The sequence below is a fragment of the Anomaloglossus baeobatrachus genome, chromosome 2 (genome assembly GCF_048569485.1).
Source record: "Anomaloglossus baeobatrachus isolate aAnoBae1 chromosome 2, aAnoBae1.hap1, whole genome shotgun sequence".
NCBI classification, from domain to species: Eukaryota; Metazoa; Chordata; class Amphibia; order Anura; family Aromobatidae; genus Anomaloglossus; species Anomaloglossus baeobatrachus.
The window spans coordinates 536,272,428-536,300,243 of NC_134354.1; the positions used below are offsets into that span (position 1 = coordinate 536,272,428).

Sequence of the window (27,816 nt, forward strand, 5' to 3'; positions counted from 1 at the left end):
GGGAATCTCCTTGGGTTCTTGATTGACCCGGTGAAAAACACACGGAACAAGACCGAGACTCCATGTGAAAACGCCACACCTGACCATGCTTGAAAAGCTAAAGATCCAGGTCGGAAGGCACCGCCCTCTTCGGGGACTAGGAATAGATTTAAGCAAAAATCTCAGAACCGTTCCCAGTCGGGAACCGGTACAATTACTCCATTGGCCTGCAAGAAATGCCACGGCCTGTGAGAAGGCGGCGGCCTTGGAGCCGGGAGGAGTTGACAGAAAAAATCTGTTTGGCGGGTGGACAGAATTCCATCCTGTAGCCATGGGAGATATAATCCCGCCCCCACTGAACGGAGACGTGTTAGAACCATACGTCGCCAAGTGGAGAGAGCCTGCCACCGACCAAGGAGGTTGTTGGCGTGGCTAGATAGGTCGGAGGAAGCTGACTCAGTGGCAGCATCTCCTGCGGTCTTCTGAAGACGCAGTTTCGAGCCATTTGGTTCTATGAACCTGGGCCGAGCTAGAGGACGATCAGATGGAGGAACGGAAACCACCGAAACCGTAACTGATTCCTGCCCTGGACAGGTTCCCTGGTTTAGGTTTGTGGCAAGGAAGAACACTCCCCGCCAAGAGCTTCCTTAATTTCATCCAGTTGGTTCCGAAGAAACTGGTCCCACCAAAGGGGAGCCCAGCAAGGAACCTCTATAGAGGCATCTGCCTTCCATTTCCGAAGCCACAGGAGCCTGCGGATAGCGAGGAAAGTAGCCAAGAACACCGCCGTGCGGTGTCCAGCATGGCAGACCTGGCATAGGATGAAAAAACTGAAGTCTGGAAGTTCAGGCAACCGTTTTGGGCATAGAGTCCCTGAGAGGGAATGCATCTCCTCCAGAGAAGCAGAGAAGGTACAAAAAAACCGCACTGCTGTAAAGCTGAGGAGAACGAAGCTCCTGCCGCCCCCATACCGACTTGGCCAAAAGGACAACCGGGCGGACCGCAAAACCTTAATGAGGAGCCATCAGCCACTGACATAACGGTCCGGGCTGAGCCACCTGAGGTGAAAGAGCCCACTTCTTGACCACCCTTGGTGGACAGGGGAAACAGTCCTCAGAATCACGCTTCATGGGAAGCGACTGTCAGAGCGGACCGTGGGCTTGGTCACAGGGGCCTGAAAACTGGAGTGGTTAAGGAACACACGTTGTGTTCTCTTAGGTAAGGTAACTCCGGCGGATTGAGGTCCAGTACAAAATTAATGTACCGTGGGATCCTTATAGAGGTGCAGTCAGCCACTGATACAACTATCCGGGCTGAAAGACTAGACACCGGAGTGGCCACCCTTGGCGAATGAGTACACTCCTTGACCACCTCTGATGGGAGGGGGAAACAGGCAGCAGAACCCCGCTGTGGGGTCTGCAGGACAGGCTGTGGGCTTGGACGCAGCGGGTTGAAAACTGGAGTGGTTAAGGAACACACTCCTCGTCCTGTTAAAGGTATACTGATGCCTTTCTGCCAACGGGGAATACTCCCCTGATACAGGCGGATGGAGGTCCAGTACAAGTATAATGGACGCAAACCAATCATTCGCATCTGCGTCACCTACGGACGGATCAATGTACATAAAGTAGCGTCCGAGCCCCTGGTAGAGACATCCTCCTCGTCCAGTGAGTCAGCTCGTAATCGGAGCTGCGGGACGGGGAGGACAGGGGACCCTGCGTCTCCCTGTCAGGAGGACGGGGTATGAGCCCAGAAGGAGAGTCCCTTGTGAGCTTTGCTGAGTGAGCTGAAGCAGAAAACGCCCTGAGAAGGGGGCTGCATGCTCAGCAGATGCCGGAACAGCCGACCCCTGGAAATAGGATTCCCCCAGGGGTCAGCCACCGAAACCGGAGCAGCTGGAGGGGCCACTAATGAGCCTCCAAGCTGAGGAGCCACAGTGGTTAAGAGCTCGGTACAGCCGTACGAGACTACCTGCAGTGGAATAATAAAAACAGCCTGCAGCCTCGCTCTGTGAGACATGCTGCAGAGGTGGGGGCTCTGTCTAGAATGGCCCCCAGCATATATAAACGGATAAAATAAGCAGCTGCACAAACCGGAGGTCGTGGCTGCAGATCGTTTAAACAGACATGTCTGTGCCCTCTAGTCCCTCAGCCCCGGCCCCCACCTGTCACAATGTGGAATCTCTGTGCCTATGCAGGCACAGAGAACGCTGAGAAAATGGCGACCGGAGCGAGGAGAGGGGGCGGGGCCTACTCTGAGAGCGGCAAATGAGGTGGCCAGGGGAGGGAATCTTTCCTCAGTGAGGAGTGTCCCTTCCCTTGTACTGCACAGCCGCTGGGCGGAGCCACACTGTCCCTCTGCTGACTGACATGCAGAGACAGTGGAAACCGAAACTAGGCCTCAGGCAAAGCCGGGGCCTAGAGTAAAACATGCGGCCGGCGTGCAGGCACCATCGGCGCGGTTCTCCAGTGAAAACTGGAGAACCGGCCGGAAACGTTAACACCAAACATAAAAACACACTCCCCCAATAATAAACATAAAGGACCCCTGGAAAGACCACTTTCTGTGGTAATAACGTCTCATATACTTAGCTTGTGAGACGCAGGTTGCCAGGTCCCTGGGGGGTGATAGCTCCTTCCAGCAGGATCCTGCAAAAGGGCTGCGGATGGAGACCGCTCTCCTGCAAAGCAGTGAGAACCGTGTTGGCTCCCACTTCAAGCCAGAGCCCCAGCATGGGATGGTGAAGGAGCGCGGCATGAGAAGGCTCCAGCCTTGGAAAATCAACCTTAACAGCACCGCCGACACAGTGGGGTGAGAAGGGACATGCCGGGAGTCCAGCTGGACCCGCTTTTCTTCCAAATCTTTGATCCAGAAGGAAAAAATCAAAAATCAAAATCAGAGATGCATGTGTGTGTGATCCTCCTGAAACACAAAACAATGAACTGGCTAGGACTGGCTAGCAGGGGGTATATATGCTAGGAGGGAGGAGCTACACGTTTTGAGTGTAGTAACTTTGTGTGTCCTCCGGGGGCAATAGCTATACACCCATGGTCTGGGTCTCCCATAGGAACGATAAAGAAAAGTGCAATTTCACGATTGTTGGGGGAGGGGGGGAGGAAGAGGGGGGTCTTGTTTGTCATTTACCATGTTCACTATATGGTATAACTGACCTGGCAGTATGATTCCACAGGTCAGTACGGGTTCATAGATACCAACATGTACATGTATAGTTTTACTTTTATCTAGGTAGTGGAAAAAAAAAAAAAATAATTCAAGAAATTTGTAAAAAAATCAAAATAGATAAAAATTGCGCTTTTGGCGCCATTTCCCCAAGACCCGTAGTGTTCGCATTTTTCTGTATCTGGGGCAGTGTTACGGCTTAAATTTGTCTTGAGCGGATGATTATTTTAATTATACAATTTTTGGATAGACGTGACGTTTTAATCGCCCATTATTGTTATATTAATGCAATTTTGGGGTTTTGATTTTTTATTTTTTTTTGTGCTACACCCTTTAGAATTGATTTTATTTTTTGATAGATCGGGCATTTCTGAAAGCGCAATACCACAATATGTGGGTTTTCTTTTTGTTTTACTTTCAATGGGGCAAATGGTGGGCAATTTGAACTTGGGGTTTTTTTCATATTTTTTAAAAATATTTAGCTTTTTTTATTGCTTTTACTAGTTCCCCTAGGGTACGTTATGACTACACTGTCTGATTGCTTCTCTAGCTTGCAACCTGTGCTGTATTTGTTCATCACGTCGGAAAGGCGTTAATTTCTATAGGTACATAAATAAGCACATTCCAGGCAAAAAGACAAATTGGAAACAGTGTATATATAACAGTGTTTATATTCGTTACATTTTTCTTGAGATAAAGTGTCTGCAACATTTTTATATTTCCATACCAGCACATATATACCAAGGGCTTGCTGTATCAGATAGCACTCGGACCAGTGTTATACAATGTGGCAGTGCAGAGCCGCAATTTTTTTCTCCTGCCTCCGCAAATTGGATCCTGCACACCCAGAAGTCTCTAGAGGTGTGTGTGAACCATGTGACTATACTCGGATGATATACGCCCAGACAGGCAGTGGAGACATTGATCTCTCCCATCTTCTCTGCGCCTGTGATCTGATTCTTGCATATGACAAAATTGGAGCTCCGTAGAAGACACTCGGATCACGCTCTGCTGTGACTGACATTTATATATAGCAGGCAATTCTGCCATGAGAGAATCATCAAATGCTATACACTCTCATTTGGCCCCAGCCGGCCTATTTAAGAGATATATAGCAGCACCTTGTGCTACTTTAGTGTAATAACATCCATGGAGACCTGAAAATACATATTATAGTGATGCAAAATACAACTTAAAGAGGACCTGTCTCCATTTCAAAAAAGATCATTTATGCACTTGCTTTATTTCTGCTACTCTTGGGTATTTTGCTTTTTGGGTTTTATTTTTGTTACAGACCCATATATTTGGCTTTTTTTATTTAGTGCCCTCTTCTGGTAATGAAAACCATAAGAGGGCATGGATTCTTTAGGGGCGCGTCTTATCTAAAACTTAGAAAAGATAAACAGCAACACACTTAGGGGCGCAGCAGGAATAAAATAAGAGAAAAAACAAGTCCCTCTTGACCTAGTAACAGGTCTGACAATTGCTCATCATAATGCATTACATGTGATCTCTGGAACCTTAATTGTTTCCTGCTGTGTAATGTACATTTAGGGGGGTACGTGCACACACTATTTCGTGTTGAAATTTCTGCATCTCTTGGCAGGAGAGACGCTGCGTAAAATAGGCACATTCTTGCTGTTTTTGAAAGAATTGACATGCTGCAGATTTAAAAAGAATTAACTACCAGGATTTTCCTATATAAGCTACGGTATACCGGTGCCATCATGCGGATTCTAAACATACTTTTAGCTGTGAGATCGGATGTTTACTTTTTGAAATACGTATAGCCAAGTAAAGTTTGTGAAATGCACTGTTGATTGATAGGTGCTGCAGAAAATCTAAGGAAGGAAGGACAAGGGTGGGAAAAATTAGCAAAACCTGACCCAACTATTAGATATTCTGTAGCTGCTATCAAACAACAGTGCATTTCACAAACTTTACTTGGCTATATTTCAAAAAGTATACATCCGACCTCACAGCTAAAGGTATGTAGAGAATCAGCATGATAGTGGCGGTATAGCACTGGCTTTAGGTTATATAGGAAAATCATGGTGGTTGGTTCTCTTTAAATCTGAAAGTAAAAAAAATAAGCAACAAGTGCATGAGACTTTACAGATCTCGTTTACATGGCTGGGACTAGGAACTCTTTCAGGTTTTGTAACAAATCTGGGTAGGAAAAAAAACAAAACAAAAAAGCACTGCGTTCTTCAGCAGAATAATATTTATGATCGTGAACATACCTGAGCCCATGATATAGCGAGATCCACCCCCCTGCTGGTCTAAATGAGCAGTTTCATTTTTAAGTCTAGTCCTGTGGGAGATATTCCACAATTAAACTTTTACACGAAAGAGGGGGGAAAAAAAAAACAAAACAAAAAACAAAACAAACAAGGCTAGAATGATAATTATTAGGGATTCCAAAAATTACTTTTTGGAAGTTATAAATCAAAATGTCAGCCTGATGAAAATAGCCAAGTAGTCTTAAAGGGATTCTGTCAGCTTCAAACACACATTAAACTAAACTACTTGTATGAGCATTGATAAGGGACATATTCTCTATAAAAGTCATTCCAGTCCTGTACATTTTAGTGGTACACAGCCTGACAATATGTCTAATTATTCAAATGCATATGATGAGGTGTCAGTGCATCCATGGCATGGCCAAGGGCCTCTGTGCACCCCTACACCCATCTTAATTAGCATTTTTTGGGACTTTCCCCTTTTCTGATTGATAGCGCTTGCCCAGAACCAATGCTGCCTGAACTCTGCCCGCATGTCTATGTGTGCACAACGACAGTTCCTGAGCCCGGCAGCATGCAGTGTCAGCTCTAGCACCTGCACTGTATGGTTGGCTGGGTTTCTCCTCCCTGAAGTCACTGGCTAACTACACTTTGGAGTGTATCAGTGTAGTACACTGCAACCACAGAGAGGAGAACATAACCCACATTGTGTGTACGAGCGGTTGGGCCCATGCAAGGTCAATACACACACACACTGAATTCAGGCACCGCCTTCTTTGTGCAAGCAAAAACCATCAATCAAAAGTAGGGGAGGTACCCAAATTCCAGTTTGGGGGGGGGGGGGTGCGTAACAGTACACTGATCCTTTGGCTACACTAATGAAGCAGCACAACGCCCTTATTTGCATTAAAAGGAATTTTCTCGCGCACTGTACAAATAAAATGTACCGTACTGGAACGACTTCTACATTCTATAGGGGCCAAGCTCCCCATTTCACTTGATAGCTGGTTTAATTTGCATGTTGGGGGCCGATTCCCACTAAAGGGGTTCTCCAGTCAATAGGTAAGTCTCCATGTGGCCAGCCATGGGGTTAAAACAATAAAGATGGCATACACACTCCTAGACTTCAATACCTGCTTGAGCGCCCATGCTTTATGGGTCTCTGCCAGGCCGGATGGTGACAACACTGGCCCCTGCCCAGCAGAGACCGCCGGAGCAGAGTGCAGGAGACCGTATGCCATCTTTTACAACCACACAAAATAATGTATTGAGTGGAGAACCCATTTAACGGCATGAGATAAAAACATTCACCAGTAAATTCAGTTATCACATTATAAAATGCCATCACTACTAGATATTATATAGGATCTTCAAAATATAAAACAACAAATCCAAGAGAAAGGGAATGTCGTGTCCATACCTCAGCAGAGGAAGCTCCGCCAGGGAGATCTGGAGCTTGGCTTCTCTTGTGCGGGCATTGTAACGGAAAATACTTAACACCATACTGTATCTGTCATATACCTTCACGCCCCAGGCTGCCTCCAGCTCTTTCTGTTAGAAAATACAAGGAAAGAAATCATTGCCAGGATCAAGATTAGCATTAAAATAAGAAGAATTTACAAAGTTTCAAAAGGGGTTGTCCAAAAATGTAGCAAAAAAGCTTAATTGGCTGAAAGACCATATGGATACAAGCCCATGTTCTTGCTGCAGAATCAGTGTGAAACATTACACAGGGGACTGAAAGCTAGGAATTAGGCAGTTTATTATGCTAACATTTTATGTCCAGAGGGCTTCCCCCCCCAAAAAATATTAGATCTTTGCACATAAATGCTGTAACTGGGATATCAGAGAATTTAAATATGCCTCCAATATGATAGTGAGTGATTTTCTGTTTGTTTCCGTACATGGGTGGTTCCATAATAAAAAAAAAAAAAAAAAATACATTTTAATCAGTACATCTTGGAATAAAAGTTCCACAATAGGATGGGTTTATAAAAGATTGAGTGCCTATGCGGAGATCGTATATGCCCCAGCTATGTACTGTGTAATTGCTGTGTCTGACAGTACAGGGGTATGGTCTGATCACAGCTGATTCTTTGTGTGAGGTAAAACATCTGCCTGCTCATGTTTTTTATTTTTTTTTTAACAGGGTTTATGTCACAGAAAAAAATAAATCAATCAACTTCGATCCCATACTGTCCTCTCAATACTTTTTCAACTTCCGCCCTCCCCAGTAAATGCGACATGCTTAGATCATGTTCCTGTATGGTCAGATACAACCATTACACATAAATTTGCCCCTGCTATGCACTGAGATCTCAGTACAGGAACATTATTTTCTTAAACAGATCCAAAAGTGGAACCTATTTTTATTTTAAGTCAACTACGGCATCTACATGTCCGAAAATTATATACAACAAAAGCATAAAGACTCAATCTGCATCATTACAGTCAATGGCCCTGTCAGCGCCTATGGCGGAGTCCCATTTTCCAGGGGTACGGATATAAGCCCCTCTGGAGACACTGAATGTAAGGTAAAACATGATATGAACCCACCTTTATTTAAACAATCGTTTGCTATATTACTATAGAGTGTACTCTTCACTGTGACACTGATGATGGGTATGAGCACATATATACAGACATGATAATTGAGGTCACAAACATTTTACCATGTACAAGGACAGTTGTGATCATACAGTTCAACAGTACCTCACTCAATGAAGAAAGTCTTTCCACATTCAGGAAAACGGCTGTGAGCTGTGGAAGTCGTTTAATGGTTTCTGCAAGACAGTAAACCTAATATATAAGACTGAACATTTAGCGCTGACACCCTGATACCATGGAAGTGTAAGGCTAGGTTCACATTTCCGTTGTTTATTATCAGTCACAATCCGCCGCTCTGATAAACAACGCAATCCGTTTGGCGGATTCCGTTGTTTCCCATAGACTTGTATTAGCGGCGGATTGTGACTGATGCCCTTGCGTTGTATCCGCCGCCCGACTGATCAGTCGTGGAACGACTAACCGTCGGGCGGCAGGAACGCAGCTTGTAGCGTTTTTTTGAGCAGTGGAATCCTTTTGATTTCGCTACACATACTCTCTCTCGGCGGCCGAACGATCAGCTGATCACCTGGCAGCTGCCTTCTGTGAGCGATCAGCTGATCTCCTGGCCGCTGGGCTTTTGAGAGCGATCAGTCGCTCTCAAAAGCCGGCGGCCGGGAGATCAGCTGATCGCTCACAGAAGCCAGCTGATCGCTCACAGAAGCCAGCCTATCAGCTGATCGCTCTCAAAAGCCGGCAGCCTGCTATTGTGAACGATCACGATTTACAATGGAATCCGCTTTCTTGTGACAAAAAATTTCAATTCTTGTCACCCGTTGTACAACGCATCAGTCATAAGTGTCAAGCAATGCATGTGACTGATGCAAAACAACAGAAATGTTTGGTTGGAGCCTTCGTTATTTTGCAAAAGTTGTTACATAATTACTTATTGTTGTGAAATGATTGGTGATAAGCTGCGGATCGGTGGGAGTCCGACCACTGAGAATGATCTCAGAAATGCCTGTCATTTACTATGGGACTCACAGAGATAGGATTCTACCTGGGAAGTTCACAGTCCCGTTTATGATGATGGCCTGCTGACTGCAAATGGAAATCGAACACAATATATCAAGGAGGAAAAGTGACAATACAGTATGGTCAGTACCTGTAAGAACCTGAAAGTTCCCTTTGCCGAAAACGTGTTTATTATCGGGAGTTTTCGTAGACATTATTATCTGATTCACCACCATCCAGTTCGGAATACTCTGTACAAGAGCAACGGCCTCCGCGACCTGCAGCTCAGCTGGGAAAAAGCGAAAACAGTATAAAAGCCAGAACACAAAAAGGTCGCATCCACATCTATCCAAAGAACCATCCGCGTATCAGACAAACTCTACACTACGTCACCAAGCATGGAGTGGGACGCTGCAGCCCCTCTTCTCCATTTAGTGCTCCATGGTTTACAGCTGTGAAGAGGTGATACATGGAGTTAGTGGGGAAAACCATTGATCCTGTATAACAAGAGTACATAGATATCGATAGCCTATCCATAGTCATCAATATTAGATCCATAGCGGTCTAACACCTGGCACCCCACCAATCAGATGTTTGTAGCACCTTGATGTATAGAATACAACAGGGATCGGGAACCTTTTTGGCTGAGAAAGCCATGAACATCACATATTTTAATATGTAAATCCGTGCAAACCATACTCACCAGGGGGGAGCAACAGTAGTGGAGCGGCTCAGAAGGTCCCTGGAGGCAGGGTAGCTGATGCTGCGGGTACGGAGGAGGGGATGTCACAGCTCAATAGGGTCAGTGTGCGGAGAGTCGGCGATACTGCTGCGGGCGCCATTGATCTGCAGGCCTCCTGCTTTAAATCTCCCGCAGTTGACAAGATTGATTTCAAGAAAATAGCTGCGGCGCGTACGCAGATCTACGTGATGGACTTCAAGAAAATGGCCGCTGAGTCCTATCTGTGCACATGCCACCTCCGTGCCCATTTTCTTGAAGTTAATCTCGTCACCTGCAGAAGAATCAAAGTAGCCCACAGATCAATGGTGCCCGCCGCTGCAATACCCCACGAGCCTGCAGTATCGCTGACCCTGCGCCACCACTGCTGCCCCGGTAAGCCATAAACAGGTTGTAAGACACACCTCCAGTTTTTGGGGGAAGAAAGTGCATCTTACAAACAGGAAGATTTGTCTGCAAACCAGATGCAACCATCAAAAGAGCCACATCCTGCTTGCGGGCCATAGATTCCCGACCCCTGGAATATAGAGTTGATACAGCACGTCAATAGGAGCGGAGCAACTAAGAACGACCACTGCTGGCCCATATCTGTACACTGGGCACATCCGTCTGCCGCTGCAAACAACTGCCTGATGGGGGTGCAAAACATATCAATCTGGAGATTGGTGACCCAAGGATAGGCCACCAATATCTAGGCAGTGGACAACCCCTTCTCATCCCCCATTTTCATCCCTGAAAAAATAAAAAACATTTAAGCTCTGTGCCCACGTTGTGTATTGCACTGCAGCGTAACTGCATGCGTCCTGCGTCCCCAGCACAATCTATGAAGATTGTGCATAATCCATGTGCATGCTACCAAATCTCCGCGTTCTAAAAAGCAACATATCACTTATTATGTTTGCTTTGGATGCAGCCCCCGCTCTGTCTATGGTGGGGGCTGCATCCAGAGCGCATGAAATCGGCTTTTTCACTGCAGTATTTCTGCAGCGATTTGAAGCGCACATGTGCTGGTCAAATCGCTGCAGAAATTTCTGCAGGGACACAACGCAATGTGGGCACATAGCCTTAAACTCACCTCCAATTCTGGCACGGTTCCAGCAATGTCTGCTTGATTGTCAGCACTGCTCAAGCCGCACCGGCATGGGAGGAGAGTAGAGGATATTTTATCAGGGGAACATGGGAAATGAGAAGGGGTTGTCTCAGTACTGAACAACTCCTTTAAGCAAGTATGCTGGCGTTTAACAAAAAAAAACAAAAACAAAAAACCTGGAAATCCTCTTCAGCGCTATGCTTTTTTTTTTATAAAGGGAATCTGTCGGCAGGTTTTTGCTATGTAAGCTGAGGACAGCATACTTTTGAGGCACAGATTTCAGCAGTGTCATGCATTAGGCTGTGTGCTTTTGTTTACATACAATGAAGGAGATTATCACTGCCAGGACTAAACTGCAAGTGAGCCCTTGTTTGACCACACTAAGCAGCTCACCGTCAATATACAATGTACACACAAAGCTGTGGTGTGGGCAGGGGCAGCTTTCTGAGCTCTACTACATCTAAGAACTGTCACATCTGCTGCACGTAGTAAACCAAGTGATACATTATGCTGCTCTCAGATGAGCTAGCAAAAACCAGGTGACAGATTCCCTTTAATGCATCCTCAGCTTTAGGCCTCTCTCACACATCTCTGAAAAACCACGCATGTTTTTCACGGACGTGTCAGAGGTGCGTTTTGCCCTCTGTGACCCGGGTTTATGGGCTACGTGTGTTCTCCGTGTGTTATCCGTGATAACACACGGAGAACAGGAACTTTCTGCTCACCTGTCCCTGGCGTCGCTGTCCGTGGTGCTGATCTTCGGTCTCCGGTCCTGCCGCCTCACCGCTGCTGCTGCTTCCGCCGCAGTGAAGTGAATATGCAATGAGCATAATGAGCGGCGGTCGGCAGCAAGTGACAGCAGTGGCAGAGACTGCAGGGCAGGAGAAGGTGAGTAAAGGTTTGTTTTTTTTTCTCACAGACACATGTCTTCTCTCCGATGCGTGTCACACGGAACACATCCATGTGGTCCGTTTGCATTACGTGTGACATGTTTGCGTTCCGTGTGACACCCATGATGACGGAGAGAAAACGGACATGTCGGCGTGAGAAACACACGGACACACGTAAGTACAGAACGGACACACTTTCCATGTGCAAATACTTACGTGTGTCCAAAACCATAGGAATACATAGGTCTACGTGTGTACGTGTCTCCGGTATGTGAGAAAACTGCCAAACACGTACCGGAGGCCAGGGAGCCCCATTACCTGTGTTGCGCCCCAGGAGCCCCATTACCTGTGTTGCGCCCCAGGAGCCCCATTACCTGTGTTGCGCCCCAGGAGCCCTGTCACAAACCACCGGGGGGGGTCACTCAGAAATCCCCCGCGCTGGCTACCAGTACGTCACAATCGGGGGGTAACAAGTGGGGGTCACCCCTCCTTTATACCTCCCGACCGACAGACAGAGCACGTGACGCGCTCTCTAGCGCCCCTCTTATAGTCAGGCCAATTATGGAATTGCCCAACAATAAGCAAGGAGGCCGCTATACTACTTATGCCGATTATTGAAGGGTCCCCGGTGAGAGTAGGGTATATATTCCCCCGACCTCCGCGGGCGGAATATATAAAACCTCCCCGAATCTCACTGGCCTCCCCACAATAATCCTTGGCACAACTCGCTGCCACCAACCGCTTCACGGTAACTATTAGCCGAACACACAGACGTGGGATTCAAGATCGAGATAACAGAACAGCCCAAGATTAATTATATAATTTAATCAGCCTAAAGCCACACTAGAAACTACAATATATACAATAGGGAATCTACAGAATATACATATGTCAGAGTACAGTTACAGATAAAGCATGGTTTACAAACAGGCATACACAGTTCCCGCAGTTACCTTGTGCGTCTGGCCACAGGGGGGCGCTGTAGGCCAGGTTTCCAGGAACTCCCACAGATGTTTCCTACACGTGACCCCCAGCGAAAGAACCCTGGAAAATGGCCGAAGTAGGGTTATCAACCTGGGCAAATCCAGGTCCCCTCCTACCTTAGTGACCTCAGAGGGAGCACTGCTCCACCCCTGGCTGGAGTTATGGACAATCCACAACATGGAATATGGGCCATAACTTTGCCTGGGAGCGTCGTAGGCGGACGCCAATGCTCTCATTGTGACAGTTATGAATTTAGCTACAGAATGAGAGGACTCATGACTCGTCTACTAGTTCCACATTGGCTGATATCACGCCTGGGGTATTTCCCAAGCTCCCGCTCCCATAAAAAGGGTGTGCCAGCATCGTCCGCATGCGGAGACACCATTTTTATGGTTGCCATATTTATCGGAAATATGGCTTGCGAGATATGAACCATTTTTTACTGGAGTCGTTCTGTCTGGATACTTCCAAGCTTGCTAATTAGATAGCAGCTCCTACCACAGGGTCACGGCAGGGAGTCCTCCTGTGTCCATTGTTCCCACATCATCTCATCTCCATATCACAGGAGATGGCCATGGAGGTGTAACACCTTCACAGATGCTGGACATTGAGAACAAGAAGGGAGGGGGGCACTGCCAGGGAGTGATGAGCGATTATGACTGGAAGTCATAATTCATCTTCATATCCCGGGATTTGCCTCACACCTCCCCCCTTTTGAGGGCGCTAGGGGGCAGCACACTCCGGTGTTCCCCCGTGCGCCCGTCCGCGACCTCTCCTTGTCGGGACAGCCCGTCTGCGTTACCGTGGTCACGGCCCCTTTTGTGGCGAATGGTGAAGTTGTATTGCTGGAGCGCAAGGCTCCATCGCAACAATCGCCCATTCGTCCCAGAGACGGTGTGCAACCAGCTGAGGGGATTGTGGTCCGTCTCCACGATGAAGTGGCGCCCGTATAGATAGGGTTGCAGACGCTGCAGGGCCCACACTATGGCCAGGCACTCCTTCTCCATCGTGGAATAGGCCACTTCCCTTGGTAACAGCTTCCTGCTCAGGTACAAGACTGGGTGCTCTTGGCTCGCAGAGTCCACCTGGCTGAGCACCGCACCGAGGCCGAAGTCACTGGCGTCGGTCTGTACTACAAACGGCCGCGTGAAGTCGGCTGCCTGTAGCACGGGCGGGCTGGACAGGGCGTCCTTTAGGGCCTGGAAGGCTGTCTCGCAGTCCATTGTCCAATCGACTGCAGAGGGCAGCTTCTTCTTGGTGAGGTCCGTCAAGGGCTTTGCCAGGCTACTATAGCGTGGAACAAACCTCCTATAGTACCCAGCGGTCCCCAAGAAGGACATCACCTGCTTCTTGGTCCTGGGGGTGGGCCAGGATGCGATGGCCTCCACTTTCTCAGGCTCGGGCTTCAGTGTTCTCCCGCCTACCCGGTGACCGAGGTACTGGACCTCGCTCATGGCCAGCTGACACTTTCCCGGCTTGATGGTCAAACCTGCCTGGTGGATCCGCCTGAGCACCTGTGCTAGATGCTCTAGGTGATCTTCCCAGGTGGGACTGAAGACGGCAATGTCATCCAGGTACGCGGCCGCGTACCCTTCAAGTCCCTTGAGCAGGGTGTTGACCATCCGCTGGAAAGTGGCAGGGGCATTCCTCATCCCGAATGGCATCACCGTGGACTCGTACAGTCCAAATGGGGTAATAAAGGCAGAGCGTTCCCTGGCCTTGCGAGTCAGGGGGGATCTGCCAATATCCCCGGCTCAGATCCATGATGGTCAGGTACTGAGCCCCGGCCAACTGATCGAGCAGGTCATCGATGCGTGGCATTGGGTACGCATCGGCGACCGTGACAGCATTGAGCCCCCTGTAGTCCACGCAGAACCGAGTGGTTCGGTCCTTCTTAGGGACGAGGACTACAGGCGAGGCCCAAGCGCTGTTGGATGCCTGGATCACCCCCAGCTTCAGCATCTCGTCAATCTCCTGGCGCATGTGTTGCTGCACCTCCAGGGAGACCCGATATGCTGAACGCCGGATCGGGGGATGATCCCCAGTGTCCACGTGATGGACAGCCAAGTTAGTCCTTCCGGGCTGGTTGGTAAACAACCCCCGGAAGGGGTGTAGGGTGGCCCACAGCTGGGACCGTTGGTCCTCCAAGAGCTGGTGGCCAACCTCCACATCCTCAATGGATCCGCCTGCCCTAACCTGGGCTAGCATATCCAAGAGGGTTTCCGCTTCTCCCTCCTCGGGCAGGTTGCACACGGGGAGCGCACATGCCTCCCGCTCATGATGTGCCTTCATCATGTTCACATGGAAGGGCTTCCGCCTTCCACGGGCAGGGTCCAGGGTGACCAGGTACGTCACAGGGTTGAGCTGCTGGTACACGAGGTATGGGCCTTCCCAGGCTGCCTGAAGCTTGTCCTGTGGTACGGGGACCAGTACCCACACCTTTTGACCCACTTGGTAGGTCCTCTCACAAGCGTTCTGGTCGTACCAACGCTTCTGATCGGCCTGGGCTTGAGCCATATTGTCGTGTACCAGTTGCGTCAAGGCCTGCATTTTGTCCCGGAAGCGCATGACATACTCGATAACCGACACTCCAGGGGTGGCCAAATCCCCTTCCCAAGCCTCTTTCACCAGAGCCAGGGGGCCCCGCACACGTCGCCCGTACAGGAGCTCAAACGGTGAGAATCCTGTTGAGGCCTGTGGAACCTCCCGGTAAGCAAATAACAGGTGTGGGAGATACCGCTCCCAGTCACGCCCATGGGAGTCGACCAACATCTTAAGCATCTGCTTTAAGGTGCCATTAAACCGCTCGCACAGGCCATTAGTCTGTGGATGGTACGGGCTGGCCACCAGATGTCGCACCTGGACTTGCTTACAGAGGGCCTCCATCAGCTGGGACATGAATTGGGTCCCCCGGTCAGTGAGCATTTCCTGGGGAAAACCCACTCGGGAGAAAATCTCCAGCAATGCGGTGGCCACCTTGTCAGCCCGAATGGACGACAAGGCCACTGCTTCTGGGTACCGGGTGGCATAGTCCACTACCGTCAGTATGAAGCGTTTCCCGGAGCTGCTGGGGATGGCCAGCGGGCCGACCAGATCCACAGCCACCCTCCTGAAAGGCTCATCGATGATTGGCAGAGATACCAGTGGGGCTTTGGGGTGTGGCCCCGCCTTCCCCACTCTGACAGGTTTCACACGAACGGCAGTAGGCAACAACATCGGCCCCCATTTTTGGCCAGTAGAAATGCTGGTTTAACCTGGCCTTGGTCTTAGCGATCCCTAGGTGTCCGGCCATCGGAATCTCATGTGCGATCCGCAACAACTCCGTCCGGAACGGATAGGGTACCACCAACTGTCGGTCCCTGGGCCACGCCTCCGGTGAACCCTGCTGGACCGTGGCCCGGTACAGCCGTCCTTGGTCCCAGACCACTCGCTCCGGGTCCGAGTCCGAGGGAGGCTGTGCCGCCTGCTCCTTAAGAGCTTTCAGGCTGTCGTCAGCTTCTAACGCTGCCTGAAACCCCTGACTAGATGTGGCCAGAATCGACGAGACTGTCACATCTTCAGTCAGTACCCCGGGACCTGTGTCCTGGCCTCCACCTGACTCGGCTGCCACTTGGTCAGAAGGGGAAGAGCTATCGGACCTCCGGGAGGCCCCTTGGCTTCCAGCACTCCCACTGCGGGTGACAGCGGCCACAGCCGCTGCGACCGTGGGTCGTGCCTGCTCCTCCTCCGTTCCTGACCAAGTCGCCGGTTCAGGCAGACCTACCTGGCTTCCTGACACCCCGGTTGTGGGGGAACCATGCACCGAGATCTTACCTGGGAGCACTTCCGCTCCTGGACCGGCCCCAATCTCACCTGCCTGTTCCCCTCCTGCAGCAACAGAACCCCGCTGTGAAATCTCTGGGGACCCCACATTTGCTGTGGTAGCCCCCACCCCACACACTGGTCCTCCCCCTGCAGCACCCTGCTCTCTGCTTATCCCTGCAGAGGGCAACAGATCCCAGCTCACAGGCTGATTACTTGTAGAGGCATTGTCACACCTTTCTCTGACCCCCTCCCCTGTCACAGCTGCAGCTGAGTGTGTGTCTATGCAAGCAGAAAAATCAGAGTTCACTCCCTCCTCCCTTACATCATTCATAGATAACACATTAACATTGTTAGGAGTCATGTCAGTACGGGCTGAAGGTTCAGCCCTTGGGGGGGGCCCAAACTGGGAGGTTATCTGCCCCAAATCTGTCCCAAGTAGCACGTTTGCAGGGATCCGATCAGTTACCCCCACCTCCCTCACCCCTCGCCCTGCGCCCCAGTCCACATAAATGTCAGCAACAGGCAGCGCCGGGTCAATGCCTCCAATCCCGGAGACAGCGAGGGTTTTTCCCGGGATCAAGTCTTGGGGGGACACCATGTCAGGCCGCACCAGAGTCACCTCCGAGGCGCTGTCTCGCAGTCCTATGGTCACAGACCGGCCGACGGTGACAGGTTGGAAGCTGTCCAGGGACCTACCACCACCCCCACCCACACAATACACCTTGGGCGGCCCTTGGGACGGAGCCGGGGCCTTGGGACGCTGAGGGCACATGGCCTTGAAGTGTCCAGGTAGGTTGCACTGGTGGCACCGTCTTGGTTCTGCCACGGGCCTGGAGATGGGAGTTGAGGGGGACACCCCCTGCAGTCTAGGGGCAGGTGGGGCAGTCGTAGAATTCATCTTACCCCCTCTCCAGGTGCTGCTGGTGGCTGCTCTCCTGGCCTCAGGAGCCCGATTGTTGGTGTAGTCATCGGCCAGGGCAGCTGTAGCCGTGGACCCCTTTGGCTTCTGGTCTCGGATGAACTGGCGGAGATCCTCAGGGCAGTTCCACAAGAGTTGCTCCGTGATGAACAAGTCCAGGATCTCCGGTCCGGTGGAAAGCTGCAGGCCTTGGGTCCAGTGGTCGGCAGCTCGGGCAAGTGCCCGCCGGTGGTCAGCCCAGGAGTCCTTTGGTCCCTTTTGCAGGGTCCGGAACTTCTTGCGGTAGGACTCTGGAGTGAGGTTGTACTGTTGGATCAGGGCCCGCTTGATGGTGTCGTAGCCCTGATCTGCCTCAGCAGGCAAGTCCCCAAGGATATCCAGGGCCTTACCCCTTAGACGGGGGGTCAGGTATTTGGCCCACTGATCCTTGTCCAGATGGTGCTGCAAGCAAGTCCGTTCAAAAGCAGTCAGGAAAGAGTCCAAGTCTCCATCCTTCTCCAGCACTGGGAAGTCCTCAACACGGACCTTTGGAAGTTTGGTGTTTTGAAGGTCACATGTGGCTGATGAGGGCCGGAGCTGAGCTAGCTGCAGCTGGTAGTCACGGTCTGCCTGTCGCTCTCGCTCTTCACGCGCTGCCTGCCGCTCCGCAGCCTCACGCGCTGCTTGCCGTTCCGCAGCCTCAGCGTCACTCGCTGCTTGCCGCTCCGCAGCCTCAGCGTCACGCGCTGCCTGTCGCCCACGCTCGGCCATGAGTATCTCGTAGGTATCCCGGTCTCCAGCCATAAGCCTGGCCAAGGCAGCTTGAAGGAGGGCCTCTGCACCTCTCAGGCCGGAGGGATTGGCAAGTGGTGATCTGCGGCACGCTGCAGAGCCAGGTGATTCACTGTCCATTTCAGAGCGGAGGGCTGGCATCTGGCTCGTTGAGGACCCTTGGGCGAGCTCCTCCTCATTTTGTCCAGCAGTGCCAGGTTGTGCGATGTCCTCTGCAGAGCTGTTCTCTGGCGTCTGGCTCCTGGAGGACTCGTGGACAACCTCCTCATCGTCTCTGGCCTTAGCATCGGCCATTCCTTTGGCTTTGCTCCTGGTGCTCTCAGCCATTCTTGCAGACTTTTGGTCACTGACACAGAACTGACACCTGATGCCTCCACACACCTTACAGTATCTGCACTCTGACACTCTAGTGTTGAGCTAGTCTGAAGACCCCAGCAGCCACAGCTGCTGCAGGCAGTCTTTAGTGTCTGGGAGTATGGGTCTCACACTCACACACACTATTATCTCGATCCCACCGCTATGCCACCAATATGTCACGAACCACCGGGGGGGTCACTCAGAAATCCCCCGCGCTGGCTACCAGTACGTCACAATCGGGGGGTAACAAGTGGGGGTCACCCCTCCTTTATACCTCCCGACCGACAGACAGAGCACGTGACGCGCTCTCTAGCGCCCCTCTTATAGTCAGGCCAATTATGGAATTGCCCAACAATAAGCAAGGAGGCCGCTATACTACTTATGCCGATTATTGAAGGGTCCCCGGTGAGAGTAGGGTATATATTCCCCCGACCTCCGCGGGCGGAATATATAAAACCTCCCCGAATCTCACTGGCCTCCCCACAATAATCCTTGGCACAACTCGCTGCCACCAACCGCTTCACGGTAACTATTAGCCGAACACACAGACGTGGGATTCAAGATCGAGATAACAGAACAGCCCAAGATTAATTATATAATTTAATCAGCCTAAAGCCACACTAGAAACTACAATATATACAATAGGGAATCTACAGAATATACATATGTCAGAGTACAGTTACAGATAAAGCATGGTTTACAAACAGGCATACACAGTTCCCGCAGTTACCTTGTGCGTCTGGCCACAGGGGGGCGCTGTAGGCCAGGTTTCCAGGAACTCCCACAGATGTTTCCTACACGTGACCCCCAGCGAAAGAACCCTGGAAAATGGCCGAAGTAGGGTTATCAACCTGGGCAAATCCAGGTCCCCTCCTACCTTAGTGACCTCAGAGGGAGCACTGCTCCACCCCTGGCTGGAGTTATGGACAATCCACAACATGGAATATGGGCCATAACTTTGCCTGGGAGCGTCGTAGGCGGACGCCAATGCTCTCATTGTGACAGTTATGAATTTAGCTACAGAATGAGAGGACTCATGACTCGTCTACTAGTTCCACATTGGCTGATATCACGCCTGGGGTATTTCCCAAGCTCCCGCTCCCATAAAAAGGGTGTGCCAGCATCGTCCGCATGCGGAGACACCATTTTTATGGTTGCCATATTTATCGGAAATATGGCTTGCGAGATATGAACCATTTTTTACTGGAGTCGTTCTGTCTGGATACTTCCAAGCTTGCTAATTAGATAGCAGCTCCTACCACAGGGTCACGGCAGGGAGTCCTCCTGTGTCCATTGTTCCCACATCATCTCATCTCCATATCACAGGAGATGGCCATGGAGGTGTAACACCTTCACAGATGCTGGACATTGAGAACAAGAAGGGAGGGGGGCACTGCCAGGGAGTGATGAGCGATTATGACTGGAAGTCATAATTCATCTTCATATCCCGGGATTTGCCTCACAAGCCCCATTACCTGTGTTGCGCCCCAGGAGCCCCATTACCTGTGTTGCGCCCCAGGAGCCCCATTACCTGTGTTGCGCCCCAGGAGCCCCATTACCTGTGTTGCGCCCCAGGAGCCCCATTACCTGTGTTGCGCCCCAGGAGCCCCATTACCTGTGTTGCGCCCCAGGAGCCCCATTACCCATGCGCTCCCCATTACCTGTGGTGTTACGCGGCTTCTTGGCCCCCCACTTTACATCAGGGTGCACTATCAGGATCCTCTGAGCCCCCTGCAGGGGAGTGACATAGGAGTCTAAGAGATCCCCATCCTCATCGCCTTCATCGTCCGTGTCCTCCTCCGTGGAGTTCCAGCCTCCGTCGCCTCCTCCATGCCAGCCTCCAGGTGTCTTGGCACTGCAGTGGGGTGTACTGCTCCACAGGCACCGCGGCCTCACCGCATAGGGCACGTCTCTGGGGAGCTGGAGGCGCCCGGCACAGACCCCGTTCATGGCGGTGACATGGCGGGAGTGACACCTGAGCAGACCCCACACCGCCCGCGGGAGCAGCATGCTTACTGATGCCGGGTCACATGACCTCAGAAAACAGCAAACTTGCACATATGGGCGTATCCGAGCGAGCTCCTCCCCCTTCCCGGCCATGTGACAGTGACGTCACGCCGTCTCGCCGGGTCACTCTTGGAGGCTGGAGGTTAGCGGCAGCGGAGGATGACAGCTCGGGGCACCGCCAGCCGCTTCCTGCAGAGTGTGCTGCACAATGGCGTGGGCAGATACGTGTGCCAGCTCAAGAGGATCACCCTGGTCTTCAGCAAGGACGCACAGCCCTCCCGGGGAGCCAGGTACGGGCACCGCCATGTTGTGCTTCTGTTTGTCTTTGGCTGTTGTTTGGTATATTTTGTTAGTGCTTCCTATTGATCCTTACTTATTCTAGCCCCTCTGGCTGTTATAACCTGCTGTAGGCATAGTACATAGACCCCAGCATTTCTGAGGCTTCTTAGCACAGTCCTCATGGCCTCCAGTGGAATAATATTCTTGGGATTTGCCGTGCTACAACTGCGTTCTTGAAATCCCACCTAAGATTTTCTAAGTGGTTCAGGTCAGGTGACTGGCAGTGTCTCCAGAATCTTCCAGGACGTCTTCTATAACCAAGCCCTACAGGACTTCCCATTAATAGGATGTTTTCTTGTAGGATTTCCTGATAATTGCTTTAATCCATCTTACCCGTCACACACTGCAGGTTTACAGTGCCAGAAAAAGGAGAGCAGCCCTAGAACATCACCAAGTCTCCACCATGCTTCACTGTAGGCAGGGTGTTCTCTTCATTCTTTCTCCCCAGACTAATCTATAGGTGCAAAAACACGTTAAAGACCTCTGTGTCAGCTGTGACAGGAGCAGGTTTACTGGATCATTTCAATGGATTAGCAGTAAGGGGTCTGGCTGAAATATTGTCATGAAAATATATGTGGGAATGAGCATTACATATGTGTCCATCTTATTTCTTTTCAGAGAATTTATTGAAGAAAAAGTAGTTGACTTCGCCCATCAGAATCCTGGTATTGTTGTGTATATCAGTCCAAAGCCATTTAGAGTACCCAAACTGGTGGGAGAATATAGTAAGTACCAGTAGATTACACTCGTAGATTCTGTTTTCTAGAAGGCTGACTAGTTGAGTGAATGAGGCACATTCATGACTAGTTTTCAATTATGAAGTAGATTGTATTTGCTTCATATGTCTGTGGAGGATGTATTCGTAGTGCTGAATTTTTATTTTGCTAGTCGCTAACTTTACTGTCTATCTCTCTCAAAAGCCACGTCCGTTGGGCTACACCAAATGGCCATATCCGTGGCCCTGTGTTATAGGCCAGCGCTTACTCATTTTACTTGTGGTCTGTAGGTGATTTCCTGACCAATGTCTGCACCTAAAGACCCTGTATACCCCATTCATCAGGCAGTTTGGGACACTGTACGTGATACCTTTTGAGTTTTAAGATGACACTTGATAATCTGCAGTCAGCAGCCAAAAGAAAGTGGCTGCCAGTCCTCTATACACCAATCAGCCATAACCACCCACATGCCTAACATTGTGTAGGACCTTCTCATGGCTCCAAAACAACTGTGACTTGTCAAGGCATGGACTCCACAAATCCTCTGACGTTTCTGTTGTATCTGCAGCAGATCCTTTACGTTCTGCCAGTTGTGAAGTGGAGCCTATGTGAATTTGATTTGCCTTTTTTAAGCACATCTCACAGATGCCAAATGGGACTGCGATCTGGGGAGGTGGAGGTAACTAGTCCTCCTTGAAATGTTCTTCAGACGAATCCTGAACATTAGTTCCAGGGTGCGTTACCCTGCTGGAAGAGGCTACTGCCTTTAGGGAATACTACCGTGTTTTTCCAAAAATAAGACACTCTTTTATATTTTTTTTTCCCCCCAAAAAAAGCACTATTTTTGGAGGAGGTCTTATTCTTGGAGAAACACAGTTGGGGGTACACACAGCCGATCGCAGGCACACACAGCCGATCGCAGGCACACACAGCCGATCGCAGGCACACACAGCCGATCGCAGGCACACACACACACTCACATCACATCCAGCACTTACGGCAGCAGGGAATGAAGCAAGTCACGTGTCCGGCCGCAGGTCCTGTTCGTCGCGCTGCACTGCACTGCCTCTCAGGATTCTCCCAGCGAGAAGAGATCGGTGTCGCTGGATGAGGTGAGTGTGTATGCGATCCGATGTGTGTACGATCCGATGTTTGCGTGCGATCCGATGTTTGTGTATGCGATCTGATTATGTGTGCGATCTGATTGTGTGTGTGTGATCTGATTGTGTGTGTGTGTGATCTGATTGTGTGTGCGGGTGTGTGATTACTGCAGGTCCTGCTGCTCGGCGTCTGGTGAGTGTAATTGCCGGGTGCCGCTGTCTATAATGAAGTGTCCTGCAGTATCTGTAACTTTTTTAGCTGCACGGACACTTCATTATTGATCCGCGACTAGGGCTTATTTTCGGGGGAGGGCTTATATTTAAGCCTTTCTCCGAAAATGCTGAAAATCCCTGCTAGGGCTTATTTTTGGGGGAGGTCTTATTTTTGGAAAAACACGGTATTGCCATCGAGAGTTGTACTTGGTCTTTGACAATGTTTGGGTGGTTGATACATGTTCACATAAAATTCACATGAATGCCAGTACTAGTGATGGACAGTCCGGCTCTTTTTGGTGATCCGGTTCTCATGGCTCTGCTCACCAAAAAGAGCCACGACTAAACCCCACCCACTTACAAATGTTCAATTAGATTTTTGAGTAGGCGGAGTTTAGCCGCGGGTGGGCGGGGATTCAGCGGCGAAAAGAGCCATTTAGAGATTTTAGTGGCTCTCACTGGTGATCCGGCTCCTATCGGTCACAGCAGGGAGCCGGATCTTTGTGTCGGATCGTTCACGACCGACACATCACTAGCCAGTACCCAGTAGGACACAGCGGAGACACTTCCTCTGCCACCCTGCCTTATTTTTATAATGCATCCTGGTGCCTTCTCTCCCCCAGATAAGGGACGCACTTGCACCTGGTCATCCACATGATTTAAAGAAAACTAGGTTTATCAGAGGTGACCACCATTTATACGTGGTCTAATTTTAATGCTCATGGGCTCATTCTAGACATCTTTAGGTTTGTAGGGTCAGCATTGGAATATTGCCCAGTCTGTGGCTATGCATCTCATATGCAGCAAGCCGTGTGTTGTGTCCTTTCTATCATATCCAGAATTACCTGTTTCAGGAATTTGTGCTACAAATAGGGTCAAACTAGATGACCTAGCCTTTGCTACCCAGTGCACTTCTTATCATTGGTCCATCAAGTGACCTTGGACCTGTGTAAGTAGGTATTAACTATTGCATACCGGGAACACCCCACAAGATCTATCAGTTTTGGTAATGCACTCACATAGGCTGGTCATATATATTCGATGGCTGTCGGCCATACAATGCTTTGGACCGATTGTTTGGCCAGCAGTCATCTAGGCCTACTTTCCCATACACAGGAGTGCCCGCTAAGCTGAGCGCTGCTGTGTTCGCTATCCGAAGACCACCAACTCACACGTTTGTTGACCGCTTATGTCAGGGAGAACATTGTAATTGGCAGTAATAAATTGGACATATCCGATCAGCATCTCTCCCGATCATCAGTTAGCCGGCGCTCCCATAAACATTAGGTGGCTGGCTTAACCTTTCGATATCAGCGGGTTCAGCTGACTTTAGTCTGTGTATTTGGCTCTTTTGTCCTTTTAGCCATCACAATTTGGTCCATATCAAAGTTGCAGATCTTTATGCTTTTCTGCTATTTCTGCATCCAGGTTCAACAACTGACTGTTCTCTTACTGTGTAAATCTGAAAGCTGCCATTGACCCCAGATAATCCATGTTATTCACGGATGGTGTTTTTATGGTAATTGAAAATGACTCTCTCCTCCTTCTGCATTATCATTTCATCTGCAAATCAATGTTACTGATCTGCTTAAGCATGATTGTCAGTGAACACCGTAAGGACACACTGCAGTGTGATTTTTATTATAAGGGGTGTTTCTTGTGGTCCATATTTAGCTGTATTTCAGACCACCTACTTGAGGAGATAAATGCCTCCATACACTAAAGTTGGCCCGTTCCTCCAAAGCTGAGTGGATCGGTCTCCCCACTAATGCTTATGGGGGCTTTCTGACTGCACCCCGACAGCTTATGTTGGGAGATGTGGGGATCAGGCAGCTGGAATTCAATATGCCTATCCTCCTGTCCTATTGTCTGCCTTGGAGATGAGCTGATTTTGGCAGCCGCTCTTTAAGACCACAGGAATACTTGGTCTTGTGTATGGGGGTCGGGAGAAAGATTGTATTGGAGCAGAGGGAAAAATAGAGGAAAACTAAAACAAAGCTAATCAACAAAAGAAAAAAACAATATATGAAACTGCTCATTGTCCGTGCCGTAACCCTCTGGTATATTCTGTTCACATAATAATGAACATTGCTTCTAAGGTACAAATAAATCACCTTTCAAGGGAATTGATGTGATACCATACAGTGTATTAGCATGTATCTTTAGAAGAATGATTGTCTATATCAGGGGTCTCAAACTCGGCTGGGTGTATGGGCCGCACACAGGAAAAAAATAATTTGAGGGGCTGCATTCCTTTCAGGACAAAGTGACATTGGTAGTGGTACCATTTTTTCTTTCTATACACCCTTGAATCACTGTTATTGAACATTTTTCATTTGTCCATTATAACAAATGTGTAGTGTGTGTGTATATGTGTGTGTGTATGTATATATATATATATATATATATATATATATATATATATATATATATATATATATATATATATATATATATATATATATATTACACATACATACATACATACATACATACATACATACATACATACATACATACACACTTTTTTTTTTTTTTACATTTTTTCCCCTTTTTGTAAGTAATACAGGTTTACAATAACCACCGCATAGTAATTTTGGCCAACATCTTGTAGTAATGTGCCCCCTCTTGTTTCCCATTCTGTAAAAATGTATGCATCCTTGTCCCCTTGTAGCAATGTGCCACAGCTAACACACACACACACCCCCCCACCCTGTGCAGCCTCAGCTCACACACACACACACCCCCCACCCTGTGCAGCCTCAGTTCACACACACACACACACACCCCCACCCTGTGCAGCCTCAGCTCACACACACACCCCCCCCACCCTGTGCAGCCTCAGCTCACACACTCCCCCCCCCACCCTGTGCAGCCTCAGCTAACACACACACACACCCCCCACCCTGTGCAGCCTCAGCTCACCCCCCCCCACCCTGTGCAGCCTCAGCTAACACACACACACCCCCCACCCTGTGCAGCCTCAGCTAACACACCCCCCCCACCCTGTGCAGCCTCAGCTAACACCCCCCCCCGTGCAGCCTCAGCTAACACACACCCCCACCCACCCACCCTGTGCAGCCTCCGCTAACACCCCCCCCCACCCACCCTGTGCAGCCTCAGCTAACACCCCCCCCCACCCACCCTGTGCAGCCTCAGCTAACACACACACCCCGCCCACCCTGTGCAGCCTCAGCTAACACACACACACTCTGTGCAGCCTCAGCCAGCAACAGAAACACACACACACCACACACACACACGAAAACATTCTTCTCACCTGCTGTCAGCAGCATGCAGGCACGTGGACTCGGTGAAGCCTCCGCTACCACACACACACACACACACACACACACACACACACACACACACACACACTGCAGCCTCAGCCAGAGACAGAACCACACACACACACTGCATGCCACACACACAGTGCAGCCTCAGCCAGCAACACAGAACGCCACACACACGAAAACATTCTTCTCACCTGCTGTCAGCGGCACGCAGGCACGTGGACCCGGTAATGATCACAGCTGCTGTCATCGCTGAACTTTCGGCAGGCGCGTGCAGAGCAGTTCTCACTGCACAACAGCCACTGGCCAATCACAGGCAATCATCTGAGGTCATATGCAGCAGGTGCTTGCCTCTGATTGGCAGGCGGCTGTTATTGCGTTCTGCAGCGAGAACTTCACTGTGCGCGGCAAAGACAAAACTGTAGGCTGAAATAAATAACTGGCAGCTGCGGCCCCTGCACCGGTCGCCATCTTTACCAGGTCCACGGGCCTGCGGGCCGCAAGAAGCCACCTAAAGGGCCGCATGCGGCCCACGGGCCGCGTGTTTGAGACCCCTGGTCTATATCAATGTCTATACTAATTTGTAATATCTCACTTACTATTTTTCTGTCTTGTGTCTCCAGTGAATGGAAGCATCAGAGAAGAAGCCATCAACAGCAAGACTGCTGAGGAAATAGCACAGCTCATACAGAAAATGGCCAACCAGTCGGGTTTGGATATCATCCGTATCCGCAAGCCTTACCACACAGACAACCCCAGCATTCAGGGACAGTGGCACCCTTTTACCAACAAGCCGACCTCTATAAACCTCCGGTCTTTTGATGCCGTCAGTGAACAGACAGACTCTCACTAACATACAGAAAATGGTGCGCTAAACTGAGAGGATTCATTACCAGACTGGGAGTTTTTTGGATGAACTGCCTAGTGGATGGAAAACGTCTGAATAAAATTAATTTTGATAAATGTTTCTTTAGTTTTTAATATTAATTTGCTACTCCTGAAGGTATAAAACCTCCATGTAAAAGTAAACAATGTTTTTGCTTTAAGAGACCGCAGTGAGCTGAGCGCTAATTTGTCTGTCAGCTATCTGTTCCCTGCCACCTGATATAGGCTCTGAGTGTGCATCTGTTAGTAATAGAACAAGGGGAATAAATAGTAATGGGTGAACGTAATGAGTTAACGTGCTCGGCATTACTTGTTATTCCATCAAGTATTGCGGGTGCTCTGATATTTCGTCTGTAAAATAATCACAATGCACAGGCTTGCTTCACTGCATGATGTGTGCAGGCACTGAGGGAGAGCCGTCGTAGTCTCTGGTTATACCGGGGGATAAAACAACGTTCTTGAATGTCATGTGACTAAAAAATTACCCTCCGTCCAACCGGCAATGCTCTGTTACTGGATGGCTGTATGTGGGCAGAGACCTGAACGGGCCAATCATTGACTTTCTATAATGCTAGTTACTCGCGTCGAGGTCATCTGAGAGTCTGACCAGCTCGAATCGAGTAACGAGCATTTTAGTGCTCACCCATCACTAGTAATAAGCATCATGTATTTCTATATAGGTGTCACGAGTCCAGAAGTTCTAGTGTTAAACCAGGATTAGTATATCTGCCATAATGGGTTTTGGGTTG

General features: G+C 49.7%; 2 protein-coding genes across 2 annotated transcripts in view; one reads left to right on the plus strand and one right to left on the minus strand.

The window, feature by feature from the left end:
• GTPBP6 (GTP binding protein 6 (putative)) overlaps positions 1-20,602 on the minus strand; it is an 82,486-nt gene extending 61,884 nt beyond the window's left edge. The window contains exons 1-5 of the mRNA XM_075336632.1: positions 20,176-20,602; positions 9,112-9,249; positions 8,115-8,185; positions 6,823-6,953; positions 5,403-5,473 (exon numbers count right to left, since the gene is read on the minus strand). Of these exons, the coding sequence (XP_075192747.1) occupies positions 5,403-5,473; positions 6,823-6,953; positions 8,115-8,185; positions 9,112-9,249; positions 20,176-20,524 (760 nt within the window). The 5' untranslated portion in view covers positions 20,525-20,602. The remainder of the gene's footprint in view (positions 1-5,402; positions 5,474-6,822; positions 6,954-8,114; positions 8,186-9,111; positions 9,250-20,175) is intronic.
• Positions 20,591-27,149, plus strand: MRPL43 (mitochondrial ribosomal protein L43). Its single transcript, XM_075336633.1, has 3 exons — positions 20,591-20,811; positions 21,479-21,585; positions 26,806-27,149. The coding sequence occupies exons 1-3, from the start codon at positions 20,681-20,683 to the stop codon at positions 27,033-27,035; spliced, it is 468 nt and encodes a 155-aa protein (XP_075192748.1). The 5' UTR covers positions 20,591-20,680; the 3' UTR covers positions 27,036-27,149.
• Positions 27,150-27,816: the final 667 nt, after the last annotated feature.

Coding starts and splice junctions, on each gene's coding strand:
- MRPL43 (XM_075336633.1), top strand. CDS start 20,681: ATGACAGCTCGGGGCACCGCCAGCCGCTTCCTGCAGAGTGTGCTGCAC. Junction 20,812..21,478: donor CAGCCCTCCCGGGGAGCCAG/GTACGGGCACCG, acceptor ATTTCTTTTCAG/AGAATTTATTGAAGAAAAAG. Junction 21,586..26,805: donor CAAACTGGTGGGAGAATATA/GTAAGTACCAGT, acceptor TTGTGTCTCCAG/TGAATGGAAGCATCAGAGAA.